Raw genomic sequence first — 20,232 nt, 5'->3', positions numbered from 1 at the left:
TATCCTTGCGGCATTACAGCAAGAGTAGAAGGACAAAACTCTGACATGCACCCATCACATATGTACAGACATAAATACAAACACACTCATGCACTCACAGGAGTCCCAGATAGGAGAAAAACAGAGTAAAGTTACATAGCATGTTCAATTTTCACATTCTTATTACCCCCGGGTCCAGTGGACCCGAACACCACATATGTAATATAAATGTGTAGGGGGGGTACACAATGTACAGTAATTATAAAGTTGATTATTTTTATGTTCTTTATAGAAAATGAGCCAAGGCCAATGAATCTGAGGTTGAAACAACAATTGATTACATAATTTTTCTTACAGTAAACATTAAAAACGGGTCCCACAGACCCGAACACCACACAAGGGTTAAGTTTAAACATATTTGACAACGTATATTACATACACAAAACAAGTAAATCAAGAGACATCAAAGTGATATGGTACCTCGGTTACATTGCTTGACAAAACTCCCTGAAGCCTGCTCCATCCACGACACTGATCGATCTCATGTCCTGACAAATGAACGAAATTAATGTCTCCGTTTTGACCTCTTGTCGTGTTGCAGACAAATAGCTTGTGGCGGGCGATGCAAAGTAAGTGTTAAGACGTGACTGTTTAGCTGGAGTTCCACACATTGTGGTCTCGTACACACTGCAAACTTTCATTTAAATGTGAAAATGTGATGATTGACACGGAGATAACCATAGCAACGGCCTTCCGTCTCACGTGCTTATCACTCACAGCTTTGATGAAAATTATGTTTTGCAATAAACCTCCGTCGTGTCGTTGTGTATTGTACGCATTTGTGAGGCTGCACGCTCTTGCAGTGTTGCCAGGTCCTCGTCTTTTTTGTACTCGCATACCATTTTAGCGCTTAACCGTTTATGGCTTTTGGCTCATGAAGCGATCAAGTTTTTGGTGTTGTTAAAATGTGAAGGTGCCGGTCCCAATATTTTGATCTTTGTGCAAGATCTGGCAACACTGAGCAGCAAACGCTTGTGCCTCTGTCATTCTCTGTACTGCTCACACAGAAGACTTTTTCCCCTTGTAATAATATATTTCTTCAGAAGAGAGACCTGTCATGTCCATGATGCACGTTTAAAAACTTTATTAACTACTAGTTGTTCAGTTCGGTTATGTAGGCTACACACTATGCAAAGTTTCTGTAAACGCGGTTGTCACTGCAGTTTGCGGGAGTTAATTTTACCTCCTACCGACCAAAATCCAAAGTACTTCCAGAAATAGCTTTTTAGATTTTGGGGGGTTAAAATCGCTTTCTCTGCTGCGGTCGACTTTCTGCCCTCTTCCATGCAAGACGCGTCAACTTTTAACCGTGACAGACAGTGTGACTACTGTGACCTGTCCCTGAACCAGGCGCACTAGTGTGCCCACTCACAAAGCAGACAGCCACGCCTCTACTACCGCAGGCTTTAAAAAAAAATTATTCGAATATTAATTTTCATTTTCGAAATTCGTTTTTTTTTTAACTATTCGAATATATATTCGAATTTAGAATATTCGTTGACAGCCCTAGTATGGAACCTATAGCAGCTTTCACTGGCCAAGAACCCGACATAAACACCCAAGATATCGTCTGACTGAGATGTAAAGCAACTAATCACAGTTTGTTTTGTTCAGCAACATTTCCAGGGGGATAAAAATGTAAAGGCAATGTCCCTACATCTCCTGGAAATCCAACCAATCAGATGACGACTTTGAAACTCCTGATGTCTCAATGTCACGTACCGTATGAAGCTGAAACCACAGTACTGTAACAGGACTCTTTGTACTTAAAACTAATTTACGCAGTTAAGCAATAAGTAGTTGATTTCTGAACAACTTTAATTTGAAGCAGATAAATATGGGAATATTTTGAAAATTGAGGCACAAAGCACATTATATTAAGCATAAAAAACTTGGTTACAGGCCAAACGTGCTTAAAACACTCCCTGGTCTCCCCTACAGTAATTGCAAGTGTGCCAGCCCTTGAAATAATCTCTTAAAGAATTAAATGTGTTTATTAAAGGGAAACTTTACCTAAAAATGAAAATACTCCCATCACTCCCATTAAGCTTGAAACCCATATCATTTTTGCTTTCTAGGGAAATAAATAAATTAGCAGTATGTCTAAGCAATTGTTTTCATATAATGTACTGTAAGTAATGCAAAATGCTGCAAGGTCTAAAAGATCTATGGTACTATCACAATATTTGCGTGAATACTTACTTTGATAAGACGTATAGTACATGTGGAGGTATACATGCTTGACTTGTTTAGTACCATGGTATAGAAGTACCAAGACACCATCTAATACCTGAAGTGTAATATGGCATTGCCACAATGTTTTGTAATAGGCCAAATTTCACCAATGTCACCAAATTAAGATTTTACCTTTAAATATCCCTTTAAGAAAAACACCACAGTTTTATTGCAGTAATATTGACGAAAGTTTGAGCGAGAGTGGGAGTAGTCAGGAGTGCTGCAAACTAAGGGCTCTTCCGCCATACAATATAGTTCTCATTTTTTATATTTTTACGTTTTATTCTGTGCCACCATCCTTACTTGTGTAACTATACTCATGTAACTCTTCTACTATTTAAATAGGGAAAATATGGAAGTGTTTGGTGGCTTCTAAATTCATCCCTGTTTGGATCCTAAAGAATGAATGGGACTAGGCTAACACATTCACAACATGCTGTACAAAGATTAAGTGCACGCATTGAAAAAAAAAATGGGATGTATTAATTTGTCTAAGTTAAGGTAAGAACATAGTAAAATATTGAAAAACTGTGGTGTTTTCCTTTAATACAATTCAGGCTACTGATTTAAACCTGCACATGGTCACACCGCGGCACATACTCACCTCTCCTTCTGAAGACTCCAAAGTGAGATCCTTCCTACAGGAAGCTTTGAATTCCCCCACTCCTGCATTGACTTCTACACCTTTAGGGGCCTCCAACGTCAGCGTCCGAGTTGGGGACTCAAGTCTGTTAAAAAGAAGATAGACTTCCATGATGTGAACTTCTCAGGCTCTGGCTGAAGCCAACAAACTTCATGACGGCATTCGATTTTTTAAAACTAATTAAGAATTTTATATTCAAGACGTATTTGGGGCTGTACAAGACTGCAAAAGAGATGTGATGACTAGATTGTAAGGAGGGGAAGAACAGGAAGACAGAAATCAATAAGAAAGTGTCAGTTAATAAGATAACAGAATGAGTCTGTTCACTCCTGAATATCCACTGCTTTAAAAACGGAAAGAACAGAAAGGAATATTGGTCTGTAAAGAAAAGATAATGAGTAAAATGGAATCTATATCTTGTTTAAATGTTAAATGTTTCTTTAACTACAGGCATTTTTATAGCCCTAAACTATTTTTTACACGTTCACATTTAAGGGGTCCTATTATAAAGTCTTGATTTTTTTGGGGGGGGGGTCTATCTAGATGGTTTAGAAAGCACATTCTTTGAGACATTCGTTTTGCAACTTTTCAACACTGTACTGTATAATGTGGTTTATTGCAACAGTCAGTGCATGAAATGCCGATTATTTCTTTAAAGCACCTGTCCCCTTTCATAATATTATACAATAACAGGGCCAGTTTTTATCAGAAATAATATGATCTATTCTAGTTCTGACGAAAATATACAGTCGAAAGGTTATCTTAATTGTACAATGCTTATCCAGGAACTAATCTGTAGTCTTACAGCTGAGGAGGAAAAAAATGAAAGACGCAGCAGTGCTCAGCTGTTGTCTGCTCATTACACTGAAATGTAATTAATCAATTAATTACGTTTGAACAAATACATTTATGAAATGCAGGACTATTTAACTAATTAGATTCTAAAAAAGTATTACTCTATTGACACTGTTAAAGCTACCTCGGTATATTGAAGATACCACCACAACAAAAAGTGATCGTTTTCCAGACGGGTTTAATTACTGTGCCTGCTCTTTAAAATATTCCATGCATATGTTTATCTGTCCATAGTTGAATAAAACAACACACACACACACAAAACAAAGTTAATACACTCTCAAAAAAAAGGTACAAAAGTTGTCACTGGAAATGTACCTTTTAAGAAGGTCCTATATGTACACGGTCTGTCATGAAATACTTATCACCAGCCTTTCTAATATCGGTATCACTCGTTCAGCTCTTTCCTGGCTCATTTCCTATATCAGCAACAGAAAATACTATATCACTATACAAGAGCATATATCTGCCATTGCTCCAGTCTCACAGGGTGTTCCTCAAGGTTCAGTTCTAGGTCCACTTCTGTTTATCATTTTTATCTCTCCACTTGGTGACATCATATGCATGCATGGACTCCAGTTTCATTGTTATGCTGATGACATCCAAATCTACCTTACCACCAGCTCTGATAGGCTATCCCTGTCTGACTCACTCACAGCATGTATCAGGGACATAAAGCACTGGATGTCCTTGAATTTTCTTAAAATCAATAACAACAAAACTGAAATATTGGTGATTGGCTCTACTACTTCAGTCGAAAGGATGGACCTGTCCTTTGAAATTGATGGGGTTCATGTTAAGCCTTCTTCATCTGTCCGTAATCTTGGTTTCTTATTTGACTCCATTATATCTTTTGCCTCTCATATTTCTTCTGTTGTTGAAAACTCATTTTCAATCTCTGTAACATTGCTCGTCTTCAAGCTTTTCTCACTTTAGGTGATGCTGAAATTTTAACTCATGCATTGATACATCACCTCTGGACTATTGCAATGCACTGTTTATTGGTCTGCCTAAAATACTCATAGCAAGCTTACAGTATGTTCAAAACTCTGCAGCAAGAGTTCTCACCTCCACCAGGTGTTCTGCTCACATTACACCACTTAAGGCACACCATTTAAGGCATTACATGGTCTTGCGCCTCTATACCTGTCTGACCTTCTCTGCCCCTATTCTCCTGCCCAGTCCCTCAGATCATCTGAGCTTGGTCTTTTGTCCATTCCTCATTTTCGTCTGTCCACCATAGGTGGTAGGTCCTTTAGTGTTAATGCTCCTAAATTATGGAATTCCCTACCCCTTTCACTTCGTAATATACCAACTTTGTCTATCTTCAAGACCCAACTAAAAACGTATCTCTTCAATACTTATTATGGATAATGTTGTTAAATCTGTCCTAATGTGTTTGTATTGTGTATATGGTCTTATGTGTTGTATTGTGTAGGTGGAAGTGTTAATGTACTGTATAATACTATGTGAAGCGGCCTTGATCCATGGAAAGGTGCTATATAAATAAAACTTCTTCTTCTTCTTCTATATGTACCATTAGGTACCAGTATGTACCTCTAAGGGGCCTTTTTCACTGGGTGCAGTACGTAGTACCCGATACTTTTTTTAGTACCACCTCAGTCGGGGGTCCAAGTGACCCGAGCTGATACCAAAACGTGACACGAAAACACTGTAGATCACTGATTGGTCTTAGAGAATTGTCACTACCAGCATCTTTGCTATAATGTAAAATATTAGCTTTACCTTTATGCTAGCTTGCGCGGTCTCAAGCAAACATGTTGTCATATGTGCTCTGCTATAAGTTCCCAAACTCCCTTTTGGCGATGAAAATATCCACAGGTTGAGAATTAGGAACACCATAAGTTTTTTTCCAGACTTGCAGTTTGTTGCGGCACATTCGCAATGTGCACGTCCGCATATATGCTTAAATGCAACTCAAATGAGGCTCAGCGAAGCGTGTCGACCGACGCCACGGGTGTTTGTACAGAAACTGCCTTGTGAGACAGAGGTAGTGATAAATGTGATGTGGAAACATCCATTTGTGGTTGTCAACTTTAATTTTGTGGCGGACTGAGAAATAAATGAATGTGGGAATGTACAACGACGCTCTCACTTGTATGATGTCACAGCAGTAGGCAGCTCAAATATAACGACACGCCTCCATCAATGGGAAAGTATAGCCATCCCAACACCTGCAGTGAATTGACTTACACTCACTAGAATAGCACTCACTATATAACGAATAACCTGTCTGACATGAATATATTAACCCAAATGCTATCTTGTTCTCAACTTCCCTCTTTTCTTCTTAGCTTTATTCTTCTCTTACCCGCTATCTGTGCGATCCCCTGTCGTCTGAGAAGAAAAACTCAATCAGGTCATTGATTTTCTGTTCCGGCGTGCTCCCAGGCAATTCAGCACCAAAACAAAATATCTTAAGCACGCAGAGAGCGGACTTGATTTTTATATGGACGATAAGAGAGACTCGCTTTAGTCTCTTATCGGCCTGATTCATTATTCCGCCAACAAACTTGGCCCTTCAAACATTCGTCTTGACCTTTTCTGCCACTCTGACAAATGTATGCGTTGGCATGTTTGTTACCTTGGCACGATAAGCAATAAATAAATATGGCCATTCGGAAATATATACCATTATCACATTTATAGCTACCTTTTATTCTTCTTTCCTTCATCTCACATTAAATATATTCTTTAAAGCACAATAAACATATTGGATGGTGCACTGACCTAGGTCATTTTTGGCTTATTTATTAAGCTAAAAAGTCATAGGAGTTTATAAATTTATTTATAAATGAGTGAATGTTACAGTGGCAAATATGTATGCTATCTGCAAGATTCACATTGTGAATCTAAAAGCAAGAATCAAATGCTTTGCACGTACAACACATGAATACATACAGTATGCAGAGATCAGTTGTATTTGAAAGAGACTTGTTATGTGCAAAGGTTGAATGCATGATTGATAAATTGTATATGCTATACTGCAAAGGTGCCTTTTATATTTTGACTTTGGCTGGAAAAACATATCAGGCAATTGTTAAGAGGGGTTTTTGATGTGCACCCAGACTACACTGGGGAAAATTCACTTTTTTTGCAATCTGCTGACAGCACTGTTTTAGCTGATTCACCAAATTATGCAAATTAGAAAATGAAATTTATTGCACGTAATATGCATGACACAATCTGCAGTCTTTCGGGTCAGATGTTGGCATGACTACAAGGTTGTGACGGATGCAACAGACTTTTCCGATCTGGTAAACTTAGACATTACTGTGATCTAGACGCTTGAATCAGCTCTTTAAAATGCCAAATGTGTGCTCGACTATACGGCACGGCTGCATATGTGCCCATTATAGCGCTATTCTGATCATTTGATGAACTACTGCTGCCATGATAAATAAAAAATATACACAAACATCCACTTTAATAAATAAAACTCCCTTAACTGCCTGCTTTTCACAGACAGTCAGTATTATTGCTAGTTTATTCAATAGTAAGTAATAATATGGAAATCGGGAAAGTTTGTGATTTAAATAATAATATTTTCAAATAATCACAGTGCAGAGGACGGCATTTACATTACATTTATGCATTTGACTTTTATCTGAAGAGTCTTACAAGGTAAACTGCTGTTGTGTTTTCCAATACTGGAAGTATATACTGAATAAAAAAAAGAAAGAATGCAGATTTTATGTACTATATATGCAATCTTCCCTAAACCTCCTCTTTTACTCACCGTGGATGCTCAAGTGTTTGATAATGTAACATAATTGGACTGCTTTTTGATGTGGTGGACACACTTGATTAGAATTTTCCTCATATTGATTCCCAAGTTTGCTCACTTTTCAAAAAAATCCTCCAAGTTTGGTGTGTGTGGTCTTATTATTTATCACTGTGTCTCCAACGTGCCCATGGTCAGTGGAGCTGGCTTCTGACTTTTGACTTTGGAGAATAAGACCAATGAAGACATTAGGCAGCTCAATACCGACTGCTAACCTCTGACTTCCTGTTTCTCTGTACGCATTTACTTTCGGTCGCAGCCTTTCAGATTGATGAATGACACTGTAGCATGGGTAAATGAACATCAGCCAATGGCAAAGATGAGAAAACGTTTCGATCTGACATTTTCAAGCATGCCTGAGTTTAAAGTTTCTCTATGCGAGCTTCTCGCTCGCTCGGCTCTGGAAAGTTGATGGATAAAACCGAGGGGAATCTTGAGAAAGTTAAAGTTATTTTTGGAGGCGCAAAGAGAAGAAAAGACATGCTGAAATTTTAATGAATTTCATATCGTAATTGAGGTGTTTCTTCAAATATGGGTATCTCTAGAGTATGTCCCATAGGCCGTTTTTTAAACTAGCAGGTTTTATTGTTAAAACATTGGTATCATATTCTACACTATACAACTATTGCCAATTTATTCTATTTTTCCTTTTACTGTATATAAAGACTTTGGGGCCTTTCTTGGACAGGGATTAGACTAGTCCTAGACTAAAATAAATGTAAGAGCTGTACAAACTGAAAAAAACTTGCACTGACATATCTTTATATACATCAGTGCCCTTTGTTTTACCTCAAAATGCACACAAGTAATGTTTTTAGTAAGGCATGTTTGTTAAAGGGCACTGATGGTCTGATTCACGATTTAACATTTCCTTTGGTGTGTAAGTGTGTATTAGTGCATGTTAACCACATGCCAAAGGTACAAACCCCAAAGTAAACGATGACGCAAGTTATCGTCTCCAACGTGAATCTCTTTTCTTGGACTACAAATTGTAGGCAACAGTTTACTTCCTGGGATTGGTGATGTAGTAAAGACCGACATTATCATAATTCCTCCCGCTTGGACTCACAGTCTTTAAGTTAACTCCTGTTAGCATTGCATTGTGCACGAATCTTTCAAACATGGCAAGGAGCGTCACATTTCCGGCTGATGTCAGAGGTATTCAGGCCAATCACAACGTACAGGTTAGCTGGCCAATCAGGGACAGTTTTGTACAAAATCCATGCGTTTCAGGAAGACAGGGAAATCTGGAGCTACAAAAATATACGGTATGTGGAAAATTATGTGTTTTAACCATTAACCATGCAAACACATTGTATACCAAATATACAAAATTATGTTGTTTTTTAGCAATGAAATAGGTGCTATTTAAAACTATGTATGTTTCCTAATTAAACTAAGGACTAGTCCTGGATTAAGATAATCCATGTCCGAGAAACCACCCCTTTATTTTTTACTCTATTCCCAGACCTAATTCTTAAAATCTTTAAAAACAAAAATCCTTCACAAAAATATTATTACATTTTGAAATTGATAACCTAAACAAAGAGTGACATAATTAGAAAACATTTTAATATTTGTTAGGGATGAAGCACCTGAATGAAGAACAGAAATATGAAATTTTACTAAATTTACTTCACTAAATATTGTTAATATGAACATACTTTGTTTTTTATTGTTTATTTCTAATCAATCATCAATTTTGTCAAAATATGCAAAAAAAGTTCTTGATATTTTAGAAAAAAGCCACAATTTTCCTGTGGTTCATGACCTTATTGGATATGTCCACAAAAATGTGCACTAACAAAAATGTATTTTTCTAAAACTCCACAGGGCTCTTGCTCCCCATTTTAAAGAAGCACCAAATCATCACCACAAACGTTTCATCACAGAGACTCCAGGTGCTTACATCTGAATCACATCGCTACAGAAAAAGGTGTCTTTCAAGAAAGTTCACTGGAGCCGTTGACCCTCTGAGTGGGTTTCCTTTATAGCTCGCTGAGCTCTTGGCCCGATGGCCCAATTCTTGTCCCAGACATTCTCTGACAAATCCTCGAATCGGTCAGAAATGACTTTTGCAGCCCGACCGTCTGCTGTGTGAAATGTAGCTGGGGAAATTGGGGCTGGCAGCAAGACCCTGTGAGAAAACGTAAAGCAATTTCATGCCCGTGCGCATCCATCGCTGATAATTTAATCGATAGAGATGGAACTGGGGAACGACTATGCTCAGTGTGGGAAGCAGGAATTAGGTAGAGCCACTGGGTCTCTGAAGCATCGCTGCGGTATAGAAACAGGTTACGGGACTAAAGGAATGATATTGTATCTTATTTCACTCATCGTGAAGAATATCATTCACTCGAGCGAGATCATGTGTCATGTGAAGTCACCACTTCAGGGACACTTCAAACCAAGACACTGGAAAATGGCGAGATGGACTGCTAGTGTGACAAATAGAGAGAGAGACAAAGAACGATTTACAATGCTTTTTACTCAGAATGACAAAAGCAAAGACGTGGGCTCTCATGGAGACATGCATTTGTGTGTTAAACCTAGGGCTGGACAATAATTCAATAGCAATATATTTCACTGTTTTTTTTTTCAATAACGGTGATATGGTTTCTAAACACATTTCTGTTATTTTTTAATCTAAATAACAGCATCCCATTGTCGTTTACACCCAAAAATGTTTATTAAACGCGGGTCAAGGCGCTTCTTCCTTCCTCGTGTGGCGTCTTTCGTAGCGGGGACGGTAAGGAAAGCGGAAAGCCTGATCGGATTAAATAGCTCATCTGTACCTCACGTCAAATCATATTATTATTACCATGCAATAAAATAATCTGGCTGGGACTTTGGAGTGTTTGCCCAAAGAAGAGCTGTCACTCAGAAGTACGAGAAGGAGGTGCGGGGTTAGTTCGCATTAAGTCACAGCTTCCAATGGTGACACCATATAAAGAGTGAGAACAGGAGATGTAATGCAACACAAACTGAACTACAGATGAGAAAAATAGGCTTAAGTCATCAGGTGCCAAGGTTAGAAAAGGGAAAAGATGAGAAACGTGCGAAAGATAAAAATATGTATGCAGCTATGACACTCGTAGCAATAATAAAGCAATAATATATTTTTTTCCACTTTTGTAACATTGAATAGTGTACTACCATTCAAAAGTTTTAGGGTCACTTTCACTTACACTGAAAAAATTATTCATTGAATTTAATCAATTTTTTTAAGGTAAGTGGTTGCAATCAATTTATTTAGGCTAAATTTAAACAAAAGTTTTATATTTTATTTTACTTTACTAATCTTTTTTGTTTAAATGTAGCTTAAATAAATTGATTGCAACCACTTACCTTAAAAAAATTATTAAATTCAATGAATAATTTTTTTCAGTGTAGGCCATTTATTAATCTATTTCCACATATCACTATAATCAAGACTATGGAACTATGAAAGGCAATAGGGAGACTGAAGAAATGTATTCGTTTGAGACCCCTGCATTACAGCATTTATCACTGACTGGTGTTCGGGTGCACCTTATTAATATTAAAGGTGAGCCTTAATGTCTTAAGTTTATTTGACAGTGAGTTTACATTTAATTTTGTATGAATGCTTAATAAAAATTAATTTATTTATAACTTTTTAAAATATTATATCGTTTTATAAGAAGAGGTTTCATAGACTTTAGATTTATTCTAAAAGGCAATAAATGGAATTTAAAAAAAAATTAGTTGCCACCAAAATCAGTATTGTATCGGGTCAGTATTAAAAAGTAAATTCTTAATTTTACGTAAAATCCGATATCTGTCATATTTTCCCCTTTTTTTCCCAAAACGCGATAAACGCCCCTTCCTCCTTTTCTGCAAAATGCAATAAATCCGCTCCACAAATTACAGCTCACCATTCCAAGCAATGTAAACTATAATGGGGGCGCGGAATACACTCAGAATCCATGTTTCCATTTTCTACTTTGTACTTCGTTATCAACAAACAAACAAAAATTATAATTTTGAATGCATTGATAAACAGAATAGAACAGAACACAGTAGAGTAATGCAGAATATGGTAGGATAGAATAGGAGAGCTTTAATGGCCAAGTATGTCTGAACATACAGTAATTTTTTTTGGTGGTTATTGCAAGACCACACCATACCAGTATGAAACAGCTTTAAAAAGTACTCTAAGCGGGACCTTTCAGTAGGGAACACACTTAATCTTTTTCTAAAATAATAAATGGACAGAAGTCAGTTGTTTTCAAACATATAACACATTGATTGACTTTTATTCCATAGAAAGACAGATGACAACAGGGCCAGTCTACTAAGCTACTCAATAAATGTGAAGGTCACCACCACAAATCGATACTGCGTCAAAACCGCATACATCCTTGGGTTCCAAAGCATCTAAAAATTAAGTTTATGCTCTTATAGAAAGAAAGAAAAACGAACAGCTGGCTCATCCGCACTGACAGTACAATATAAGAGATGGACATAGAGGTACAGAACTACAGAGTAATCCCTGCGTGATAAGGTAATCAATGCATCTGAAGGTCACGTCCAAGAGGTGAATGTTCTCGCCGCATGTGTGAAAGGTAGAGTGAAAGTTAATTTAATGTGGATTTCAGAGAAGCGTTTTGCCATAATTACAACAGGACAGAATCTTAAGTATTGCATATGATCGTCACATATGCAGCCGGATGACCGCGGGTTCTCCTGCCGAAGGTCAACCTTAATAATTCTGCGCCTTCTGAAGCTTTCCAAACTTTGAAGCCAATCACATTTTATTTCCAGGCACAAACTCAGCCAATTAGTTACTGGTGGCTCAGGGTCGCGGTTTCACTTTTATTTTGATTTAGAACCAGCTCGCTCCACACAAACTTTAACCCCAACTATTGCGAGAAGAAAAAACGTCATTTCGAGTAAGAGCTCGAAAAGTGGAAAAGCCACGTATGAGGCGATTCTTGTCAGAGATTTGACAGATGAGTGTAAGTGTGGCCTTTAGCTGAAGAGATAGACGGTGATAAGAATCTATGGTTAATGTCCCAGACTGGTATCCGCGGGCTGAGATATGATCTTCAGGCTGTTCAAAAAAAAGTTGTATGGCATTTGAAAAGAAAGATAGCTTGAGTCTTTCGCTTGTGGTTTGAGATACAGTACTTGAAATCGTCATGTTCGGATGTTTTGCAATGACTGAGTTCAGGGACATTCAGCATCGATTTAGCATTTACATTTCTAATACGTTAATACATTTGAATTGAAGTAGTAAACATAATTTAGAATTGTAATTGTAACTTTTATTAAAATCAAATCGAAATGAGATGAAAAGAAATCACATTCAACTGGTTAATACTACTCCAATGTACCACTCCATCAATCATTGTGCGATATCAAAATATTTTTATTAAATTGGGCACAGTTATAGGTTAATATTAATATAAAATGGGCAGTTCTGGTTCTTCATTCTGATTGGATGAAACACGTTCTAAGCCATGATAAAATACCCCGATAACCCCACGGTTTAGACCCCATTACATAAGTATCACTGCGCCACAGTCTTTAATCCTATTTAAAATTTTTCTACAATTGCGCAATTAATGACGATATCCAGATAAATGTCAATAAATATTGTTGAGTCATCTCGTCAATAAAGAGAAAACGTTCCCTGGGGAGTTTCTAACGTTAAAAAAAGATTTGATCAGGGTCCGAATCTGATCTCTTAGAAAAGTTCTTCACAAAAATTGAATTATCTCAGCATTTAGCTAAAAAATTGAGAGGTGATAAGAGAACAAATGAAGGTAGCATGAATTTTTTTTTTTAAAGCGGAGGGTCTGTTCTTTAATTTGATATTTTATGTTTATTTACCGTAAAGATCATTTTTCTTTAAGGCATTAAACTAAAACTGTGTGGCAACTTAAAAAAAAACGCTGATGGGGAAAGTGTTGCTTCCAAGCATATTTGCTCATCACTTCTACAGTTGCACGATATAAATGTTAATGTAAAAATTAGATGAATGTTGATTTATAAAATAAACACCACAGTCTTTAATCATATTTTCATTGTGTCTTTGCTGTGTCTGTGTCGGTTGGGAACTGTGCTCTGTTGTAGCCACACTTGATTCTGAGGAACTACTTTGTTTGGCGGAAGAGTAATATTTGTACTAATATAATTACAACTTATTTGTGTTTTATTTTATGAAATCCTGCTATGCATATGAAGTAACCGTTTTATAAACGCAATAAGCCTCGGGAAGCAGTGCTGTTACAGTGCATTTTAGGGCTGTGTAAAAATATCGATTCATCAATGCATTGCAATTATTTGTTTCTCAAATCAATATCGATTCATCAAATCCTATAAATCGATTCAGCCCCCCCGGCCAGTGGCGGCGCTGTGGGCAACACTCTAGTGAGAGCGTTCAGCGTTGTACAAGGCGCTATATCAAAACAAAAAGATCAAAGATGGCAAACAGCAGCACTTCTTTCAAGCCTGCACCATCAACGTGATCAAACATTAGCAGAGGTGGAAAGAAACGAATTACATTTACTGACGTTACTGTAAATGAAAAGTTTTTTTGTGTACTTTTACTTTTTTGAGTAGTTTTTAAAATCTGTACTTTTACTTTAGTATGTTTTGTTTGAAGTATGTACTTCGCTACATTTTAAATCATATCCGTTACTGAGTGATTTTTTTTTTTAAAAAGCAAGGTGATAAAGACATGCAACGGATGATTGATGGGTGGGGGAACGTGCAAAAAGAACCATGGAGAGGGACGAGACAGGCGCGCGCTGATGCAGACCCTCAATTCTTATGAAAGAAACCCCTGGCCATATTTAAGCGACCACTTTCCACTGACGAGAAGTGATTGTTTAATTCCTATGAAAGGTAAGATTCAGGCTCTCGAGTACGAAATTGCAGACCGGGTTTTAACGCTCATTTGCACGATGCGTTTTTAATACAATGCGCATTATCCATCGCAGCTTCGCGTCAAGTCAAACACAACTTCAGAACGTCCTCGAGAATGCGCAGGTCATTAGACATTGCAGAGAGAGAGCGAGAGAGAGAGAGAGAGAGAGAGAGAGAGAGATCTGACATCAGGTACCCAGGTCAGGGACGCTAGAAGACAATAAACGTGTCAAAAGTATGACATGGCTCATTATATGCTCATTTAAACTATATATATAGTTTAATAAAATAATGTATGTTACCAGCAATACATCAATTACAACCTTACTATAGTGATTGTATTTACAAGCTGCTGACCACCTTCAAAAGTGCATAACTCACATGTAAAATCATTAAATAATTCCATAAATGTTTCTTAGTTTAAAAAAGCTTTTTATTTTAATTTTAACTTTTTGTTATTGCACTTTAATTGTAAAGATGTTCCTACAATTAAAAATAACTAGTTTGAGATGTATATTCCCTTGTCGTTTTTGAACTATACTAAAATCCTCCACCTCTCCCCGCTGTAAAAAAAGTTACTTTTACTCTGAGTAAAGTTAAGATGATTTACTTTTTACTTGAGTAGATTTTTAGACCAGTAACTTTACTTTTACTTAAGTAAAATAGTTTATACTTTTTCCACCTCTGAACATTAGTAATACTACACACATTATTTAAAAATATACTCAGGTACTTAATTGCTTGTGTATTTACTTATTATTGAATCGATATCGAAGGAAGTAAATCAATATTGAATTGAATCGAATCGAATTGAATCGAAGCCTCAAGAATCGAAATCGAATCGAATTGTGAAATTGCTAACAATACCCAGCCCTAGTGCATTTTATAACTGCTAAGGGGCGTTGTTAGGCACGACGCAAAGCACTGGTAACCCACTGCTTCTTGGGGCTTATTGCTTTAATAAGTTATATAAGTAATAACACTATTATTCTTAATGACTTATTTAAAACGAAGACCAGAAAGTCGCCACATTAAAATATATTAAGTCAAATTAAAATGTCATGTAGTGCATGAACAGTATATGACTTTGCATAACAAGACTGATTATTTTAATATCATTTTAATATAAGCATCATAAACCCATTCGTATGGTACTATATGCATGTTAGCAGACTAAAAATGTTCAGTTTTACACTAGGGGTCCCTGCTCATTCGCTTTATCCATCGATGCCCTGAAAAAAGGTTGAAGAGCTCTGCAGTTTACTGTTTTTGAGAACTAGAAAGACTTAAACATATGCTTTCCTTTCATGATTCAACAATAATAAATGATATGATGGAGGCTGGAAACAGGAAGTTTCATTGTGGAATCTGCTCCTCCACAGGAAAGTGCCTAACCGAGAACAGCCGCTGGTCATTACTAATGTATGTCACTCCCAGTCACTATAGCTTTAAATTTGATTTGCCCAATTGAGCATTAAAGTCAACAAATAAATTAAATTACTTTCATATTTTACGCTCCCAAATGCAAATAACCTTTCAGGGTAAAATGTCATGTCATTTTGGTGAACTATTCATTTTGATTTCTGATCATAAATGGAAAGCGTATTATCAATCCCAATTACTATTAGTAATTGATTTTAAGCCTATGCATGTGTTCCTGTGGCTCAGTGGTAGAGCATCGCATTAGCAGAAGAAAAGGTTGTGGGTTCAAACCAAGGGAATACAGATGTAGAACTATACCTTGTAACTCATGGTAAGTTGCTTTGGATAAAAGTGTAAATTAATAGCAATATCTATTTTTAATTATTTTTGTATTTTTAATCAGGCTTCCCCTGACTTTTAAGCCATTTTCATTATAGTTTGTCCCCACAATATATGTGCAATCTGAACTAGGCAAACACAAAGGTAATTTGCAGATATGCCAAAAATGGTCAAAGGCGCAAGACCATTTCGATCGGCTTTGAAGATTCAGGTGTGCAATAAATCTACCAAAGCCCCTTCAAATCCACCCTCAACCTTCAGTCCCTCTTTATCGCTTTCTATTCATAATTATGTTCTGAAGAGAGCAGACTGTGTTATCTGGATTAAGCCCCACACAACTGTACTTCAGTTACAGTGTGCAGAAAAGCACCCATCACTCTTTAGTTGGGTTCGTCTTTGCCATCTGGGTCTTTCTCTGCGGATACTTGTTAGTGAACACAGTAGCAGGTGTTAATGGAGAGATTTTACAACTCCCTGTAGGGGATTCATGTCTTGATCTTTCGTACGATCGCATTACATTTACATTTTTTGTGCGTTTGGCAGATGCTCTTATCCAAATCGATCTACAGTACATTATATGCATCAGTTTGTCTGTTTCCTGCTGTAAGCCATGTTAAGAAACATTAGACCAAGTTGCCATGTTAAAATAATTATCTAGCTGCTTAACTGGTTTGATTGTGTATCCTTTTCGTTTACACTTAGGAATTTAGCAGATGCTTGTATCCAAAGCGACTTACAGAAGTGAGGAAAACAACAGAGCGATTTGTCTTACGGCAATAATAAGGGCTATACAACGTTACTTTCAGCTTACAAAGTTTTGAAATTGGTAGTAAAATGATTAAATTTTTAAAAATTCAACAGAAACTAAAATAAACAAATCGAAGCTAGTTTCTAATGATCTGTTTAGCATTTTTATAGCGTTTTTGTCCATGCACCTTAAAAAGTGTTCAACTTGGGGAAGAAAACTCAGCTTGTCAATGTCTCACAGTAGAGGAGGGGCGGGACAAATACCACACCAACCAACCGGCGCATCGTACAGTGACTGAAAAACAAGAATCATAGCAAACTAAGCACTCAACTGAAGAAAAGCTGGTAAAGGCCAAAGTATAGGCCATTTTTTTCTCTTTCCCCGCCAGTGTTTTTCAAAAAAGTTGCCAGCGCCACAAAAGTTTAATGCCTAAAAAAAATCTTCTTTAAATATATAAACAAACAATATACCAAATGAAAAAACAGACCCTCTGCTTTCAATCTAAAAAAACACATCCTACCTTCATTTGTTCTCTTTTATCACCTCTCAAATATGAGTAGGTTTTTTAAAAAAATACAACATTTTGAGCAAAAAGCTAAAGATAATACATTTTTTGTGAAGGACTTTTGATCAGAGATCAGATTCAGAGCGATCCTCAAAACATGGAGTTTGAACTGGTTGCCCTATAGAGATACTTCCGGGTTTTATAAGTTGGGTATGAGCATCACCTGACGGATAATACCGTAAATATGGATTGCCAGAAAACCTTGTCATTGGCAGGGAAGCTTTTTCTCTTAATTGACGAGTTAACTTAAATGCTATTGTTACTATGTCACTTAAATTTTCCTACACATTTCTGTCATTGCATAATATAAAAAGAATACATACATATTTTAAACATTTTGCATAAAATTATTAAAGGAAAAATATAGGGAGAAAATATAGGGAAAAAAATTTATTGTACTGGAAATCACAAGACTACAACCGCTGCAAAGGAGGTGTCTTTTTTTTCCTAAAAAACAACAGTGGCATTGTGTAAACAAACCAGCATTTGAAGGGTTAAAATTCTGAAAATTAATGAATGTTTGGTCATTGTGATTAGAGCTGATGCTGGTTAAAAAAATGGCATCAGTGAAAGTGGAAAAAAATATTAATCTATAATATTTTTATGACACTTTTTTGACATGGACATATTGTCCTTTATGGACCTGAGAGGTAACTTTTTTTTTATCTGATACTGCATAAAAAATATGAATGCATAAAAATTAATGTTGTTGTTAATCATTGACATATCCAAGGCTGTAATACTCAAAGAAAAAAAATCTGCTTAGCATTTAGTAAATTGAAAATAATTAAAAATTTTCTTTTTTTCATAAAAAACAGCAGTGGCATTGTGTAAACAAACCAGCATTTAAAGGTTTAAAATTTTAAAAATTAATGAATGTTTGGTCATTGTGATTAGAGCTGATGTTGGTTAAAAATGGCATCAGTGAAAGTGGAAAAAAATATTAATCTATAATATTTTTATGACACATTTTTTTGACATGGACATTTTTGTACCCTCTGAACCTATGTGTAACTTTTTTTAATTGATGCACAAGGGTTAAAGCGGGCATGACTATTTTACCTCAGAACGTTTTTTTTTTTTTTTGGTACTATAAATCCCTTGTTAACCTGTAGTGTGACCTGTAGAGGGAGTCGGGTCGACTACCAAACACACTTGTAGCCAATCAGCAGTAAGGGGTGTGTCTACTAACTTACACCGTTGCCGTTGTGTGGGGTGGGTCTATCAAAATAAGGTCCAGATTCTATTGGGGTAGGGGCATGATTGTTTACGTGATTTCAAATATCAACAGTGGTTTTCAAACATTGTGCACTCCGCCTTTAAAAATCAACATGTAAAAAACACTCTCTGAATGAACTGTAGTCAGTTGGAAAACACCCCTGAAGTTAAAAACCCCTTTAATGATAATAACTTTTCAATTATAAATAATGGATTCTTAACTTAAGGGCTCTTATTCCCCAAATTACTTTGTTTTTCATCTGCCAAATTGTGTGAAACAATGAATAAGAAATTATTTAAAAATGAATGATATTCTTGCTGTTTATATCTGCAGTATAGTGTTTGTATTCTCAACACAGCCAAATGGAAATGCTATATTGGATAAAAATATTAAATGCAAAGAGAAGTTTGATGTACTGCATTCAGTCCAGATTTGACTCTTGGTAACAGCCCACCAGTACTGATGCAGAAATATGTCAGTTGTGCACCCAAACAGAGAATTTTGCTTTCAAAAAAGCTAAATCCCCAAAGGACACCCTTCCCTGATTTGAGACGTTACTTTGCTGACTGATTGTCATACTCTGTTTTAGAAGGGTGCAGTTAAAAATGCTTTCACTGTCATCTGGTGGCTATTCATTGTTCAAACACAATTCAACTGGTGATGCTGTATTGAGTATAATTTTCACTCTGGTGAAAGGCTTATGGTAAAAACTACAACATCAATTCAAACTTGAACACCACATCAATTTTCAATAAGAATAATTTCAAGATTTTGGCGAATATTGATAAGTTTAATTCTGAGTACACATTGTTGCTTTAGATGACTGTGGACTTATCTTATCAGATCTTGTGCAGCTTGATCAATTCTCATTTTATTATTTGCCACATTAGCTGGATAAGATAACTGATTGCTAATGGCAAAATTGTGACAGGCTCTTACCCTCTTCTCCAGACCGGTGTTGACTTTGCTGACTATATCAACTTTAAATAGGTTTGTCTCTATCGTTTATTTTTAATTTTTAATTATTCCACCTCATTTTGAAGTCAGGAAGAGTCACAAATGTAAATGTAAAGCAACCTGCAATGTTATGTTTCAAATAGAGATGGCTATATACTGTAGAGGCAAACATTACAAATTGCAGCTTTAAAGTTTTTGGCCTTCTGCACTAACTGAGCTGACAGTGACCATACAAATGTCTGAAACTCTCTGTTAACCCCGCCCCCTAATGTGATTGGGTTTATTATATATCTGCACCTCTTGCTGTCTAAGTGGGAGTTTCTTGGCCAATTTATGTTGGAAAAAGAATCAGACTTTTTCTCTATTTGATTCAAGCCATCTCAGATGGTGCCAAGGTTACTTTGTCGGAAATTAGCAGTTTAATAAATGACAGCCTGTGGCAAGATTAAATCTCAGCACTAAGAGGAAAGCACTGAACTAAACAAATGGAGGAAATGAACAGGATGGGCCA

The 20,232-nt window shown here is 36.5% G+C and overlaps 1 protein-coding gene and 1 long non-coding RNA gene across 3 annotated transcripts in view; both read right to left on the bottom strand.

Annotated features, from left to right (window-relative positions):
* LOC141363191 (uncharacterized) overlaps nucleotides 1-20,232 on the bottom strand; it is a 479,244-nt gene that overhangs the window by 68,171 nt on the left and 390,841 nt on the right. The gene's annotated exons all lie outside the window — the stretch shown is intronic.
* Nucleotides 1-20,232, bottom strand: part of LOC129444805 (zeta-sarcoglycan) — a 399,770-nt gene that overhangs the window by 19,964 nt on the left and 359,574 nt on the right. For both annotated transcript variants that reach the window (XM_055205725.2, XM_055205726.2), the window contains exon 7: nucleotides 2,879-3,002. In XM_055205725.2, coding sequence (XP_055061700.2) covers nucleotides 2,879-3,002 — 124 coding nt within the window. The remainder of the gene's footprint in view (nucleotides 1-2,878; nucleotides 3,003-20,232) is intronic.

Source organism: Misgurnus anguillicaudatus, chromosome 3, assembly GCF_027580225.2.
Source record: "Misgurnus anguillicaudatus chromosome 3, ASM2758022v2, whole genome shotgun sequence".
NCBI lineage: Eukaryota > Metazoa > Chordata > Actinopteri > Cypriniformes > Cobitidae > Misgurnus > Misgurnus anguillicaudatus.
Note: the sequence above shows the minus strand (reverse complement) of the source record. Positions and strands in the feature narration are given on the sequence as shown.